The 16117-nt window shown below is 41.4% G+C and overlaps 4 protein-coding genes across 4 annotated transcripts in view; all 4 read left to right on the forward strand.

The window, feature by feature from the left end:
* Positions 1-6315: 6315 nt before the first annotated feature.
* Positions 6316-6933, forward strand: LOC143876652 (germin-like protein 9-3). The gene has a single exon (XM_077378338.1). It carries the CDS (start codon positions 6316-6318, stop codon positions 6931-6933), a length of 618 nt encoding a protein of 205 aa, XP_077234453.1.
* A 2854-nt stretch (positions 6934-9787) lies between these two features.
* Positions 9788-10423, forward strand: LOC143876654 (germin-like protein 9-3). The gene has a single exon (XM_077378339.1). It carries the CDS (start codon positions 9806-9808, stop codon positions 10421-10423), a length of 618 nt encoding a protein of 205 aa, XP_077234454.1. The 5' UTR covers positions 9788-9805.
* Positions 10424-12652: 2229 nt separating this feature from the next.
* Positions 12653-16117, forward strand: part of LOC143876658 (putative small nuclear ribonucleoprotein G) — a 64878-nt gene continuing 61413 nt past the window's right edge. The window contains exon 1 of the mRNA XM_077378344.1: positions 12653-12675. The gene's annotated coding sequence lies outside the window, so the exon portion shown is untranslated. The remainder of the gene's footprint in view (positions 12676-16117) is intronic.
* LOC143876655 (germin-like protein 9-3) lies at positions 13377-13994 on the forward strand. The gene has a single exon (XM_077378340.1). It carries the CDS (start codon positions 13377-13379, stop codon positions 13992-13994), a length of 618 nt encoding a protein of 205 aa, XP_077234455.1.

The following is a 16117-nucleotide window of genomic DNA, read 5'->3' on the forward strand; positions in this document are numbered from 1 at the left end:
TTCAAGGAAGTAAACAAAGACGAGTAGGTTTTGAAGCTCGAGTAGGACACAGAGACAGAGCTGAGAGGCATAGGTAAGAGACCGAGAAGAGTAGTTTCTATAGACCTGTGACGAGTGGTGCAGACACCAAGGGTTCTGGGAGAGTTTCGTGACGAGAGATCATGGACTAGTTTTAGGAAGCCAAATAGTAGCGAAGGAAAAGAGCAGGATTTTTTTCGTAGTAGTAGTGGGCACAGTCTCATGAGATCTATGCCGGCCGTCGGAATCAAACGAAGGTCGAAGGACCATTCGATTCCTTAAGGGGCATAGATCTAGGCCTATTTGTTCAGTCAATCACCATAGGGGGGGGGGGGACCACTATGGACCGTTCATCTTAAGAAGTTTGATGAATGCATTTCATACCGAAAAGACATACTTTGATTTACTGTTTGAGTAGGAGATATCAACGCTTTATCAAAAAGCCGCCTCGCAGCCCCAATAGCCCTAGAGATGGATAGATCTCTACCACCACCTTCCTTCGTTATGGTCATCCCACCCGCTAATGAACTCTCGTACTAAGTAGAAGGCAGGTGAACTCGGACCAGTGCAACAAAGTTTAGACTCTCACGATTGGACTCCATCACAGAAGAGGTTGTGCAAAAGGGAAAGGGGATGAAAAGAAGCTTTGCAAAAGGGCCAAGCAAGACCCCTCCGCTCATGGCGCTTGGGTTTTAAGGTTTAGGCACTCATCTATTAGTGCGGTTAGGAGCTCATAGCTTCCCGTTCTCGTGCACATACTATCAGAGTCTTCCTACCCGGCCTCATCTTCGTTGTATGGGCTATTCGCTACGACATTACAATATGTGCCTGGGTCCAGGAATGACTCCAACTACTTGTAGTTTATGCATTCACAGATTCAAGAAAGCAATCAAATGAATCTGATGGATGGATGTTCAGATCAAAGATGTATGTTTGGCTCAAGTGCTTAAGAAAGAAAAGAAGAACTTGCGAGAAGCAACCGGAAGTTTTCGACAATACAATACCGTTCGCTCGCTCTAGAGAACATCCTTCTATTCACTCCTATAATACCTATGCTTGCTTTAGCGGCTCTCAAATAGCTCACTTACGCATACATACTAACACTTGCTTTAGCTAATGCCGCATGCAATTGTACGGTTTTTCTGATTGGCCCCCTTCTAGGATGAATTCACCCCTTTTACCGGTTGTGAGAGCCCACACAACCGGTTTAGATGGCGCGCACACACATACTCTCTCTCTCTCTCTCTCTCTCTCTCTCTCTCATGAAAACCTTCAAGTGAATTATTTAGATCTTTGAACAAAGTAGGCCCCACCTGTACTTTATTCTAACAACTAGTACTCTCTCTTCTCTCTTTGAGCACGAACCTTTGGTGGGGCCAAGAATGCATGAATTAAATCTTTGAAGAATGTGGACACCAAAAAAGATTGTATTCTTTCTTTCTTTTTTAATCACTTGGGCCAACATGGTTCGAAGATCCAAACAGTTAATTTGTTGGGTCCCAACGTAAATAACCCTTGTCCATAAAATCATCTCCATAGGATATCCAAACCCTTATATCACCCTCTACATATCAAATAGTTAGATAATCGATCATACAGAGATGATTTTTGAGGAAAGGCCTATTTACAATAGTGTCCATCAAATGAATGGTTTGGATATTGGATAACGTGGCCAGCAATGAACTTTCTAATAAATATGCGTTGTATAGTGTCTGTATGTCGGTGCACATATGTTTTGAAAATTAGAGTGGGGCCCACTCTGTTCAAAGATCTACGCCATTCAGTTGTTAGGCGCGCCCTAGCGTAAATATGTCATACCAGGAAAATCATCTCCATTGGATGATCATAACTTTTCGATCCAGAGATTTCTATATGGTGTACTTTATCTGCATATTAGACGGTTAGGATAATTCAATGTTCTAGTTCTGACTAGACCTGGCAAATGGGTGTGTCGGGTCGGGTCGACCCGCGGGTCATGCGGGTCACGCGGGTTGCTGGTCAAAATGACCCGCATTCCTGCGGGTCAGCAACCAGGTGACCCGTACCCAGTGCGGGTGGGCCGGGTCAACCCGCGGGTCACCCGCAAATATTTTTTTTAAAAGTAAATTTCTTTTACAGAGAAGGCAATCTCAAGGTGAAGTTCTGGAAAGCTTCAAGGGGACCTTGAAGGTGGCCGGATCGAAGGTGGCTCGGATGGGGGAGCCGAATAAAGAATCATGGTTGTAAGACAAATAAAAAGGAAATATAGCTGATGGTGGCCGGATTGAAGGTGGCTCGGATGGTGGCCGGATCGGCAAGGAGGTTTGTCGGAGGTAAGGAGGTTGGGCGGAGGTAAGGAGGCGGCTCGATGGTGGCCTTCTTCTTCCTTTGTTTTTGCTTGACAATTGGAGGTAAGGAGGTTACAGAGATGAGAAATCCTAACTCGGTTACAGAGATGAGAAATCCTAAATCTAAAAAGCTATAAAAGAGAAAAGTATAAAACCCTAACTCCCTTTGTTTTCGCTTTTGATCTTTTGATCTTAACCTTTGATTTTTCATCTTTTTAAATAATAAAAATAAAAAGTTAAACAAAGAGTAAAATCCACAAAACCCGCGGGTACCCACGGGTTAACCTGACCCGACCCATGTTTTGGGGGGTTGAGTGATCGCGGATCATATTTATGGGTCATGAAAATTCCGACCCGTACCCGCAAATTTGCGGGTGGGCCAGGTCGACCCGCGGGCACGGGTCGGTTTTGCCAGGTCTAGTTCTGACTAGGGCTGCAACTCGAGCCGGGTTTTACCCGACCCGCATCGACCCGACCCGAAAATAGCCTGGGTTGGGTTCAGGTTTCATGGGTTTCGGGTCGAGCCGGGTTGAGCATTCAAAAGCCCGCATGAATCTCGGGTCGAGCCGGGTTTGAAGGGGCCCGACCCGACCCGACCCGAGTTATGTAAGGTATAGTATGTACATTTTTTTCTATTGTTAGTTAAAAGTTAAAAGTGAAAACCCACGCACCCACTGTTATTGCGTGTGGGTGTAATTTCTGCTTCTATGAGTTGAGTTGATTCAAGTGTTTGATTCAGCATTGTTTGATTGTTATTACAACATTGTTTGATTACAGCATTGTCTGATTCAAGTGTGATGTGAGTGTAATTACATCATTGTTTGATTCAAGTGTAATGTGAGTGTAATTTCTGCTTCTATGAGTTGAGTTGCCTTGCCAAACAAGAATTTTCCTTAAAAAATTGTGTCAACGTGAAAAAACCCGAACCGACCCGACCCGACCCGAGATTTATCATGGGTAGGGCCGGGTTTGGGAATCGTGGGTTTTCCGAAAAAAAACCCAACCCGACCCGACCCGAGATATTTCTCGGGTAGGGTTGGGTTCTCCAAAACCCGACCCGCCCGACCCGAGTTGCAGCCCTAGTTCTGACTCTGCCGCACAAGCAGGTGGTGATGATTTTTTGAGGCACAATCTAATAACATTGGGGCCTAACACTGATAGGTTTGGATCTTTGAACAAGTTCAGCTGCACTGTGTATTTCAAAACATACGCTCACCTACAAATAGACGCTATATACACTAGGGCCCACCTATTAGATGGCACTAACGTTCATATGCATTTAAAAAAAAAAGTTATTGGAGCCACTTTGTTCAAAGATCCAAACCGTTCATTTGTTGAGGGCCACTTTGAGCCCGAAAAATCATCTTCATCAAATCATCCTAACCATCTGATCTAATACGACTATACCATTTATAAATATCTATGGATTAAAGAGTTAGTGTCATTATAGGGAGATGATTTTTGGGGCAAGACCTATTTACATTGGGTCACAACAAATAAACAGTTTGAATCTTCGAACAAAGTGAGCCCAAGTTATTTATAAAAAAAAAACACTTTTTATGGTGTCCACTTTCTTCAAAGATCTAAACCGTTGATTGATGGGCCACTATGTGTTTGGGGAGAGAGAGAGAGAGTTGTTACCGGCTTCACAACCGGTAAAAGGGGCCAAATTCATTCTTGAAAATGGGCAAATTTATCAGCCCCTGCCAAATTCACCAGTGCTATAATGAAGACGGACATGCTTACAAAAGGGTAGTATCAGCCGGTAAAAGTTAACCTTTAGCAGGCGGAAAATTTATTCACTCGAAAAGGCTTTACTAGCAGTAGGGGTGTAAACGGATCGAATTCGGAGCGGATATGACTATATCCGAATTCGATTATAGTATACACCATCCGAATTCGTATCCGCCGGATATTGTTCGAATTCGGATATTATCCGTATCCATTTATCCGGTAAATTCGAACATTTTATTGCAGCACTTTATCTTTTTTCTCCTTCTTACTCAATGAATTTTCCAAACCCTAAAACTAGACCTCTACATTCTCTTCAAAAAAATAAACTCTCAAACCCTAAAATATATGAGATCCTCTTCTTCCTTTTAAAACAAAGGCAGAGAAAGAGGGAGGCGGTGGGGATGGTTGATAGAGTTGATAGAGTTGATAGAGTTGATAGAGTTGGTCTTTGGATTTTCCTTTTTTTTTTATAATGGCACATATGGTTGATAGAGTTGGTCTTTCGATTTTCCCTTTTTTTTTTTTTGTATATGATGGAATGGGTTTGGGCTATTTTTTTTTCTGTTTTTTTTTTCTAAAAAGAAAATTCACTTTTCTTTTAGAAACAAAAGATAGTGTGTCATTACTAAAAATAAACATTAATGATATTATTAATAATAAATAAAAATGATTTACTTCTCGGATTCGGGTGTTAAACGGATCGGATATACCATTTACCAGATTCACATCCACTAAGAGCCGGATATCTCATAAACGAATTCGGATAATATCCGCTTGAAACGGATTCGGATAATATTCGCTTTAAACGGATTCGGATGCGGACGGTAATCGAATTTCCAAATATCCATTTGCACCCCTCACTAGCAGCGGATTTCAAACTGACTATACTTCCCCATATAATCTTTACGGGTGGAATTATGACTTTTACCGGAGGTTCACTAATTTAAGTAGCAAATTTGTTTGGTGTATTTGGCTCACGCGAGCGCCCCTAAATCCGAGGATAATCTCTGTTGATACCCTGTTTGTGACATCCAAACAAACCGTGCTTGTTGTATAATTAGTAGTATAGGATAAGAGACAGGGGATTTTACTTTAGGTTGGATTGACATTAGTAAGCAATTAATGTAAGAATATGTATTTACAAAGGAAGATTAAGGACAGGTAAACTAGGGCTGCAACTTGGGTCGGGTTTTACCCGACCCGCATCGACCTGACTCGAAAATAGTTTGGGTTGGGTTCATGTTTCTCGTGTTTCGGGTCGGCCGGTCTACGATCCAAAAGCCCACATGAATCTCGGGTCGAGCCGGGTTTGAAGGGGCCCAACCCGACCCGACCCGACCCGAGTTACTTAAGTTATAGTATGTATTTTTTTTTCTAAAACTTTGTTACTTCGAATGTGAAAACTTAAAAATAAAACTCACGCATGCACGCACACAATCACAGAGAATCTTTCCATCATCTGTTTGTTTCCTCGCTTTAGATCTAGGGTTTCAAGTTTCAACTAAATAGTTTGTTGTTTATCTCATATGAGTGTAGTCATTTTCATTTGGTAATGCATCAATTATTCTCTTTGGACAAGTTATTAGTTAATGCACTAAAGAGTTTGCCATGCTTCAGTTTTTATACTTCTATGAGTTGAGTTGCCTTGCCAAACAAGAGTTTTCCTTAAAAAATTTCGTCAACGTGAAAAACCAGACCCAAGATTTATTATGGGTAGGGCCGAGTCTGGTAATCGTGGGTTTTCGCGAAAAAAATCGGACCCAACCCGACCCGAGATATTTCTCAGGTAGGGTTGGGTTCTTCAAAACCCGACCTGCCCGACCCGAGTTGCAGCCCTAAGGTAAAGAGCCAAATGGGAATTACGAAGTTCTTTTTCTTGTTTTGTTTCCGGTTTCGTTAGGGCTTACTCAAGAGTATATGACATATGCTAGAATGATTCCTGTTTCTTTTAAAATTTAGCAGTAGGTCATTCATTTCAAAGACAAGTTGTAGATAAAAGGCCGTCATGAATCAGTAGATGAACAGAAGACAGCTTGACCCACATGGAGCCAACGTAGAAGAAACACAAAAAATTGCCTTGTGAATGTCAAAATCCAGCTGGCCATGGGTCTTCAATCGAACCCATAAGAAACAAATCTCAACCTTCCAAAGTTCCTAAACCATATAAATGCATGACCAGGCAAAGATGTTTGATATAACAAATTACGAACTCTGAAAATACATCAAAGTTATCACCATGGCCTTCGAGATTCTCAAAAATCCCTTGTTCTTTCTACTAGTTGCCTTGGCCACCACCCAAATTGCCAGTGCAGGTGACCCAGACATTCTTTCTGATTTCGTCCTCCCTCCAAACGTCACCGAGGTGGACGGAACCTTCTTCACCTACACCCCTTTCTTCGGCAAATCACTCGATGCCGTTGAACCCGAAACCTTCAAAGTCATCAAAGTGACCATGAAGGAATTCCCCGCCCTAAACGGCCAAAGTGTCTCTTATGCCATACTCTTATACCCTATAGGTACTGTGAACCCTCCACACACCCACCCTCGCTCGGCTGAGCTTCTGTTCCTCATTCGTGGCTCGCTCGAGGTTGGGTTTGTGGACACAACTAACAAGCTCTACACTCAAACACTCCAAGCTGGAGACATGTTTGTGTTCCCTAAGGGACTTGTACACTATCAATACAATAATGCTAACGACACTTCTGTGGCTGTGTCGGCCTTTGGTAGTGCGAGCGCTGGCATAGTGTCTGTTCCTCTTGCCGTCTTTAATACCAGCATCGATGATGGCATTCTCGCCAAGTCTTTCAAGACCGATGTCTACACCATTCAGAAGCTCAAGGCTGGTCTTGCATGAGGCCTAGAGTTATGGGTCCCTTTTTTCATTAATAAGTCCTTAATTATGTTATATCAAAGGGAAATGGCATCCAATTGTCATGGTTATTAGTACTATTGATCTTCATGTTTTTGTAATCCACGTCATTTATGATAATTTATTTGACTGAATTTTGATGTATTAATGAATTATCAGTTTGTCTTTTGAATAGTTTCAAAACTCCTCCACGCCGATGTTAACTCGTTCGAAAACTCGCCATGGCCCTATTTTTGTGTGACCCCGCATTATGTCGAACATTTGATTACAATAAAATATTCCATTAAAGATCAGTAGAATCCGCCAATTTGATGCTGCTCTGGATTAAAGATTAGTAGAATCCGCCAATTTTTGTGTGACCCTGCATCATCTCCATAGGATATCCAAACCCTCATATCACCCTCTACATACCAAATAGTTAGATATATAATCGATCATACAGAGATGATTTTTGAGGAAAGGCCTATTTACATTAGTGTCCATCAAATGAATGGTTTGGATATTGGATAACGTGGCCCGCAATGAACTTTCTAATAAATATGTGTTATATAGTGTCTGTATGTTCAAAGATCTACGCCATTCAGTTGTTAGGCGCGCCCTATCGTAAATATGTCGTACCAAGAAAATCATCTCCATTGGATGGTCATAACTTTTCGATCTAGAGATTTCTATATGGTGAAATTTATCTGCATATTAGAGGGCTAGGATAATTCAATGTTCTAGTTCTGACTCTGCCGCACAAGCAGGTGGTGATGATTTTTTGAGGCACAATCTAATAACATTGGGGCCCAACACTGATAGGTTCGGATCTTTGAACAAGTTCAGCTGCACTGTATATTCCAAAGCATACTCTCACCTACGAATAGACGCTATATACACTAGGGCCCACTTATTAGATGGCACTAACGTTCATATGCATTTTAAAAAAAAAGTTATTGGAGCCACTTTGTTCAAAGATCCAAACCGTTGATTTGTTGAGGGCCACTTTGAGCCCGAAAAATCATCTTCATCAAATCATCCTAACCATCCGATCTAATATGACTACCATTTATAAATATCTATGGATTAAAGAGTTAGTGTCATTATAGGGAGATGATTTTTGGGGCAAGACCTATTTACATTGGGTCACAACAAATAAACAGTTTGGATCTTCGAACAAAGTGAGCCCAAGTTATTTATAAAAAAAAAACACTTTTTATGGTGTCCACTTTCTTCAAAGATCTGAACCTTTGATTGATGGGCTACTATGGGTGTAGTGAGAGAGAGAGAGAGAGAAGAGCGAGAGTGAGAGAGCTGTTACCGGCTTCACAACAGGTAAAAGGGGCCAAATTCATTCTTGAAAAGGGGCGAATTTATCAGCCCCTCCCAAATTCGCCAGTGATATAATGAACAAGGTCATGCTTACAAAAGGGTCGTATCAGCCGGTAAAAGTTAACCTTTAGCAGGCGGAAAATTTATTCACTCGAAAAGGCTTTACTAGCAGCGGATTTCAGACTGACTATACTTCACCATATAATCTTTACAGGTGGAATTACGACTTTTACCGGAGGTTCACTAATTTAAGTAGCAAAATTGTTTGGTGTATTTGGCTCACTCGGGCGCCCCTAAATCCTAGGATAATCCCTGTTGATGCCCTGTTTGTGACATCCAAACAGACCGGCACCTTGTTGTATATATAATTAGTAGTATACGATAAGAGATAGGGGATTTTACTTTAGGTTGGATTGACATTCGTAAGCAATTAATGTAAGAATATGTATTTACAAAGGAAGATTAAGCACAGGTAAAGTAGGGCTGCAAAACCCGACCCGCATCGACCTGACCCGAAAATAGCTTGGGTTGGGTTCATGTTTCTCGGGTTTCAGGTCGAGCCGGTCTACGATCCAAAAGCCCACATGAATCTCGGGTCGAGCCGGGTTTGAAGGGGCCCAACCCGACCCGACCCGAGTTACTTAAGTTATAGTATGTATTTTTTTTTCTAAAACTTTGTTACTTTGAAAGTGAAAACTTAAAAGTAAAACTCACGCACGCACGCACACAATCACAGAGACTCTTTCCATCTTCTGTTCGTTTCCCCGCTTTAGATCTAGGGTTTCAAGTTTCAACTAAATAGTTAATGCACTAAATAGTTTGTTGTTTATCTCATATGAGTGTAGTCATTTTCATTTGGTAATGCATCAATTATTCTCTTTGGACAAGTTATTAGTTAATGCACTAAAGAGTTTGCCATGCTTCAGTTTCTCTACTTCTATCAGTTGAGTTGCCTTGCCAAACAAGAGTTTTCCTTAAAAAATTACGTCAACGTGAAAAAATCAGACCCGAGATTTATTATGGGTAGGGCCGGGTCCGGGAATCGTGGGTTTTCCCGAAAAAAACCGTACCCTACCCGACCCGAGATATTTCTCGGGTAGGGTTGGGTTCTTCAAAACCCGACCCGCCCGACCCGAGTTGCAGCCCTAAGGTAAAGAGCCAAATGGGAATTACGAAGTTCTTTTTCTTGTTTTGTTTCCGGTTTCGTTACGGCTTACTCAAGAGTATATGACATATGCTAGAATGATTCCTGTTTCTTTTAAAATTTAGCAGTAGGTCATTCATTTCAAAGACAAGTTGTAGATAAAAGGCCGTCATGAATCAGTAGATGAACTTAAGACAGCTTGACTCACATGGAGGCAACGTAGAAGAAACAAAAAAAATTGCCTTGTGAATGTCAAAATCCAGCTGGCCATGGGTCTTCAATCGAACCCATAAGAAACAAATCTCAACCTTCCAAAGTTCCTAAACCATATAAATGCATGACCAGGCAAAGATGATTGATATAAGAAATTACGAACTCTGAAAATACATCAAAGTTATCACCATGGCCTTCGAAATTCTCAAAAATCCCTTGTTCTTTCTACTAGTTGCCTTGGCCACCACCCAAATTGCCAGTGCAGGTGACCCAGACATTCTTTCTGATTTCATCCTCCCTCCAAACGTCACCGAGGTGGACGGAACCTTCTTCACCTACACCCCTTTCTTCGGCAAATCACTCGATGCCGTTGAACCCGAAACCTTCAAAGTCATCAAAGTGACCATGAAGGAATTCCCCGCCCTAAACGGCCAAAGTGTCTCTTATGCCATACTCTTATACCCTATAGGTACTGTGAACCCCCCACACACCCACCCTCGCTCGGCCGAGCTTCTGTTCCTCATGCGTGGCTCGCTCGAGGTTGGGTTTGTGGACACAACTAACAAGCTTTACACTCAGACACTCCAAGCTGGAGACATGTTCGTGTTCCCTAAGGGACTTGTGCACTATCAATACAATAATGCTAATGACACTTCTGTGGCTGTCTCGGCCTTTGGTAGTGCGAGCGCAGGCACAGTGTCTGTTCCTCTTGCCGTCTTTAATACCAGCATCGATGATGGCATTCTAGCCAAGTCTTTCAAGACCGATGTCTACACCATTCAGAAGATCAAGGCTGGTCTTGCCTAAGGCCTAGAGTTGGGTTCCTTCCTATTATTCTTAGTCATTAATAAGTTCGTATGAATAAGCTCTCTTCAATTTATATCAAAGGCAAATGGCATCGAATTGTCGTGATTATTATTGTTATTCAGTTTCATGTTTTGTGTAACCCATGTCGTTTGACTGAATTTTGATGCATTAATGAAATATTAGTCTTAGTCTTTTGCATAGTTTTATAACTCATCCGCTTCATCGTCAAGTCGGCTAAGCTGACTCTTGTTTTCTATGGCTGGATTTTTTGTTTGAGCCTGCATTTAGTCCTACCAAAATACAAGGATCCGAACGAGTTGTGAATTTAACAAATGTGAGTTAGAATCTAAGAGACACCCATTGGAAGAGAAAACGCAACAAAATTAAAGGATCGACAAAACAAAAATCGCAACCGATCCACACGAGCTAACGCTTCGCAATGCACCCGATCATGCACTAGTCGTTGGAACATCTGAGTGCGATCCTACGCTCTGGATCACACCCGCTCGGGACCACCATCGGATCACTCTGATATCGACCAACGGCTTAGATCGAATCTGAAAAAATTAAAGTGCTCCAATCATTCCTCGTGATTATGTGTTGTGTGGAGTGCGCCAAAAAGTGTTGTACATCCTACGTGCGTGTCCTCCATTTTCCAAAAAGCCAAATGTGAAACAAAATATGAGATAAAAGTGGAAGGGAGTATATTAACCCCTCTCCACCTTTTTGAGTTTCCAATGTGGGACTAAAAGTCCTCTCTTCCCATAACTCCTCTTCGCCTTTTTAAAAAGCTTTCATTTTTCAAAAAACAAAATCTTTTTATTTAAAAACCATTTTCCAAAATCCACTTTATTTTGAAAATATCTAACATTGTCATCGTTATTATAATTAGAGGAATCATAGATGCAAGGGCCGTCTTTATGCATGGGTGGGAATTGGGCCCTTCAATAGATGCAAGTCATTTTTCAAATCGGTTGAGAAACTGACTTCAGCTGCACTTAATGACGTGGATCTATTCAAGGGCCCTTCTTTATCCCTTGCGTAAAGAGGGCCCCGGCATCTATCATTCCTCTTATAACTATTTACCCATGTCATTTATTTAATTGTATTCGATGTGTGAATAAAAGGATTGTTTTAGGCACTTTGGGTAGTTATTATTTTCATCAGTTTTTATATGGTGCCCGACTGCCAGGCACCGTGAAAGCGGTACCAACCTTGATATTTGATCCAACAGCCGTGCACTTTTTAAAAGGCTGCTGTTGGATCAAATATCAAGGGTGGTACGTTTGACGGACCACCTTCACGCGACTTCACGGTCAGGCACCATATAATTTCTCTATTTTCCTAATCTTGATGGTTATTTACAAGCAATGGTTGTAATAGTGTTACAAATGGTGCACCTGTTGCTGCTACTGGTAAATAAAAAATATTAGGAAAATGATATACAGGAACCAAGTGTATAACTGACTTCGAACACCCCAGAATCACATTATGAGGCATGGACCAGAAAATCGAGAACTTGACTCCTCTGTCTCCTTTTGGCTTTTGTGGCTAAAATTATTAAAGGGATTTGCTAGGGACCATCAAATAAGGCATTTGGCAGACCGCCTGTTGCATGAGAGAGTAGCCACCTCAGATGTATTAAATGAGTAAGACAAGATCTGAGCCTAAGTGGCTGCTCTCTCTGCAACAGTCAGCCTGCAAAATTCCTTCTACGATTGTGCATAGCAATTCCCATGATTAAAAAAATGTTTTTATTGAAAAAACCAAAAAGTGAGGTTTTGGGCAATTGAGGATCGCTCTATATACCCTATTAAAGAGAATTTGACCAAAATTGTTAAAATCACCGATGAGACATGCTTACAGAAGGGTCATATAGGCCAGGTAAAAGTCAACCTTAAAGCAGCGGATTTTCAGACTGCCTGTAATTCACCATATAATCTTTACCAGTGGAATCATGACTTTTACCGGGGGGGGGGGGGGGGTCACTGCCGATAGATTATAGAGCGATAGAGTATAGATCCCTACTTTCTTAGTGTGTGTTTGGCGTACCACCGTTTGGCGTTTGAAACACAGTTTTGAGGCCAAATGGCCGTTTGGGAGTGTTTGGGTGCGCAACCACCGTTTGAAATACCTTTTTGAACGGAGTTTTTGGGCTGTAGGTTTTTATGTGCTTGCTCTCACCAAAACCCATTTTTACACTTTTTTTTTGCCCTAAACCCTCCCTCTCTCTCTCTCTCTCTCTCTCTCTCTCTCTCTCTGCAACTTCCCTAAAACAATGCCCTTTTTGGTCATTTTACCACTAAAACTTTGTTTTGGGGCATTTGCAACCAAACACGTAATACCTCCGTTTGCTGTTTAAAACGCTGTTTTGATCTTTGCAACCAAACATGAAAACGCCGTTTTCGTTCAAAACGACATTTCAAACGCTATTTCAAACGGTAGGCCAAACACACAATTATAGTGTTTGTTGTATCCTTGGTATTATAAGATATGAGATAGGGATTTTTACATTGGGTTGGAATGAAATTAATAAGCAATTAATGTAAGAATATGTATTTACAAAGGCAGGTTAAGGAGAGGTAAAGAGCCAAATAGGAATTACGGTTTTCTTTTTCTTGTTTTGTTTCCGGTTTCTTTAGGGCTTACTCAGGAGTATAAGATATATGCTAGAATGATTCCTGATTCTTTTGAAGTTTAGCCGAAGGGCATGTATTTCAAGGATAAGTTATACAGAAAAGGCTGTCATGAACCAGTAGATGAATGTCAAAACACAAAAAATGCCTTGTGAATGTCAAAATCCAGCTGGCCACCAACGTCCTCAATTGGACCCATAAGAAACAAATCTGAAGACTCCAAAGTTCCCAACCCATATAAATGCATGACCAGGCAATCATGTTTGATATCCCTAACAAAGACCCCTGAGAATATATACATCAAATAATTATAAACTATGGCCTTCAAAATTCTCAAAAACCCCTTGATCTTTCTACTAATTGCCTTGGCCACCACCCAAATTGCCAATGCAGGTGACCCAGACATTCTATCAGATTTCGTCCTCCCACCAAACGTCACCGCAGTGGACGGAACATTCTTCACCTACACCCCTTCCTTTGGCCAATCACTCGACGCCATCGAACCCGAAACCTTCAAAGTCTTCAAGGTGACAATGAAGGAATTCCCTGCCCTAAACGGCCAAAGTGTCTCTTATGCCATACTCTTATTCCCTATAGGTACTGTGAACCCCCCACACACCCACCCTCGCTCGGCCGAGCTTCTGCTCCTTATCCGTGGTTCTCTCGAGGTCGGGTTTGTGGACACAACCAACAAGCTCTACACTCAGACACTCCAAGCTGGAGACATGTTTGTGTTCCCTAAGGGACTCATGCACTATCAATACAATAATGCTAATGACACTTCTGTGGCTGTCTCTGCCTTTGGTAGTGCGAGCGCGGGCACAGTGTCCGTTCCTCTTGCCGTCTTTAATACCAGCATCGATGATGGCATTCTCGCCAAGTCTTTCAAGACCGATGTCTACACCATTCAGAAGATCAAGGCTGGTCTTGCATAAGGCCTAGAGTTATGGGTGCCTTCCTATTATACTTGGTCATTAATAAGTTTTTATGAATAAGCTAGCTCTCTTTAATTTACATCAAAGGGAAATGGCATCCAATTGTCTAGGTTATTATTGTTATTCTTCTTCATGTTTTTGTAATCCATGTTGTTTGGGTGAATAATGAAATATTATTTTGTCTTTTGCATAGTTTTAGAACTCTTCAGCATCATCGTCAAGTCAGCTACTCGTGTTTTATATGGCCGCATTTTATTTTATTTTTGTCTGAGCCTGCATTTGGTCCTACAAAAGCACACTGCTCCAAACCGGGTGTGAATTTAAAAAATGTAAGCCAGAATCTATGAACGTCTTGGTTACACACCAAGAAAAGGGACCCATATATGGCACTTCCCTTGCTGTCGAAGGCCTCTCTACAAAGCTCCATTAAAAAAACCAACAACGAACAAGAGAAGAGACTTGGCTTTTGGAGGATTTGTAACAAGATAATCCATTAATTATATTTTCTTCTATGATTATCAGTTACTTTTTTGTTTAATGATTATACTTTCATAGCTTAACCATGATAGACAGGGTGGACCCACATCATATCTATAAGGGGGAACTTGATAATTTCTTTAGCAAAGGGGTATGGACGTGGGTGCATCAATATGGATCATAAATGGATGACAAGGTTGACCCACATACAAGGACCAATGGTCCATGGTTAATTGTATTTATAGGCTAGCCATGATGAACGAGGTGGACCACGCCACAAATATGCTTAGATATTTCCCTTGTGTTTACCCATTTGATATCCACAAAATATCTCCTTGATCTCCCTGTAAATCTTATATGCACCTTTATGTACTAATGGGATTTGCTAGGGACCATCGCAGAAGGCATTTCGCAGATCGGCTGTTGCATGAGAGAGCCGTCACATAGGCTCACTTTTCAATAGATTTTCTCTTATTCATTTAATTCATCTGATGTGGCTGCTCTCTCATGCAACAGCTGGTCGATCTTGAAAATGCCTTCTGCGATGGTCCCTAGCAAATCCCATCTAATAAACCCTGGCTTGCCATCCCCATAAATAGTGAAAAGCCACGGGTATAGAAATCCTATGATGAGTTGCAACTTGTTCTTAGGATTGGTCATCATGTTTGAATGAGTTTATCTTGAAGTATATCATCTTCGGTTCACAAACTGTGTTCTACTTGTATTCTATCCAAGATAAAAGTTTGCCGTGGCCGGAAGATAGAAAGACGCCTCAAGTTATCGGTATTGTCACTATAATTTTTATATGTTGTACGGCGCTACATGCATACTTGCTTAGAAAAAAAAAATAGTGAGGCCTACCTTAATCGAAGATCCAAACCAGGTTGGGCTTCAATATTCATCTCCAAAGGGAAGATCCTAACACTCCAATATGTAGTGCTTCTATAATGATGTCCTACATATGAAAGGGTTAAGATCATCCGTTGGAGATGATTTTTGGGGCCCAACATGTTTACGTTGGACGATCCAAATGATCAGTTTGGATCTTTGAAGAATATAGGCCCCATTATATCTTTTTAAAATACCTGCAAATACACAGATATCACTTGTTCTTGTTATTCTCTCGAAAAGTTACACTTGGGGGCCAATTTGGTTGTACGTTTTGGAGGGCTTCAAGAGTAACTTACTAGTAAAGTTAGGTTTGGCTGCAAAAAAGGAGTTTTTATATGTGGCCGACTGTCAAGTACCGTTAAAACGGTACCGTCCTTGATATTTGATCCAACAGTAACCCACTTTTTAAGATGCTGCTGTTGGATCAAATATCAAGGGTGGTACTTTCAAAGTACCACCTTCATGTGACTTGACGGTCGGGCATCATATAATTTCTCACAAAAGAAGAGCCAAAAACCAGAAGACTACTTATCCGCTACTCTACTTGTCAGTCCCTTGTCGCGGAGGTGACACCTTTAACTCTACTACTAGAAAAAACCTTTAAATAGGTAGGTTTTTTGTTGTAGAGCTCCAAGAGACTATTAGGAGACTACTGACCTACCCATTACAACCAAACACACCAGGAGTTAGGTGGTTCATCCAGGAGACCCTTGGTCTTTTAGTTAACTCTCTAGACCCAAATACCCCTTTCCCAA

This window comes from Tasmannia lanceolata, unplaced genomic scaffold (genome assembly GCF_043159265.1).
Source record: "Tasmannia lanceolata isolate RefF3 unplaced genomic scaffold, GAP_Taslan_0.1 ptg000005l, whole genome shotgun sequence".
Lineage (NCBI taxonomy): Eukaryota > Viridiplantae > Streptophyta > Magnoliopsida > Canellales > Winteraceae > Tasmannia > Tasmannia lanceolata.

Bases quoted from the DNA above. Each gene is read 5' to 3' on its own strand.
- LOC143876654 (XM_077378339.1), top strand. From the start codon at position 9,806: ATGGCCTTCGAAATTCTCAAAAATCCCTTGTTCTTTCTACTAGTTGCC.
- LOC143876652 (XM_077378338.1), top strand. From the start codon at position 6,316: ATGGCCTTCGAGATTCTCAAAAATCCCTTGTTCTTTCTACTAGTTGCC.
- LOC143876655 (XM_077378340.1), top strand. From the start codon at position 13,377: ATGGCCTTCAAAATTCTCAAAAACCCCTTGATCTTTCTACTAATTGCC.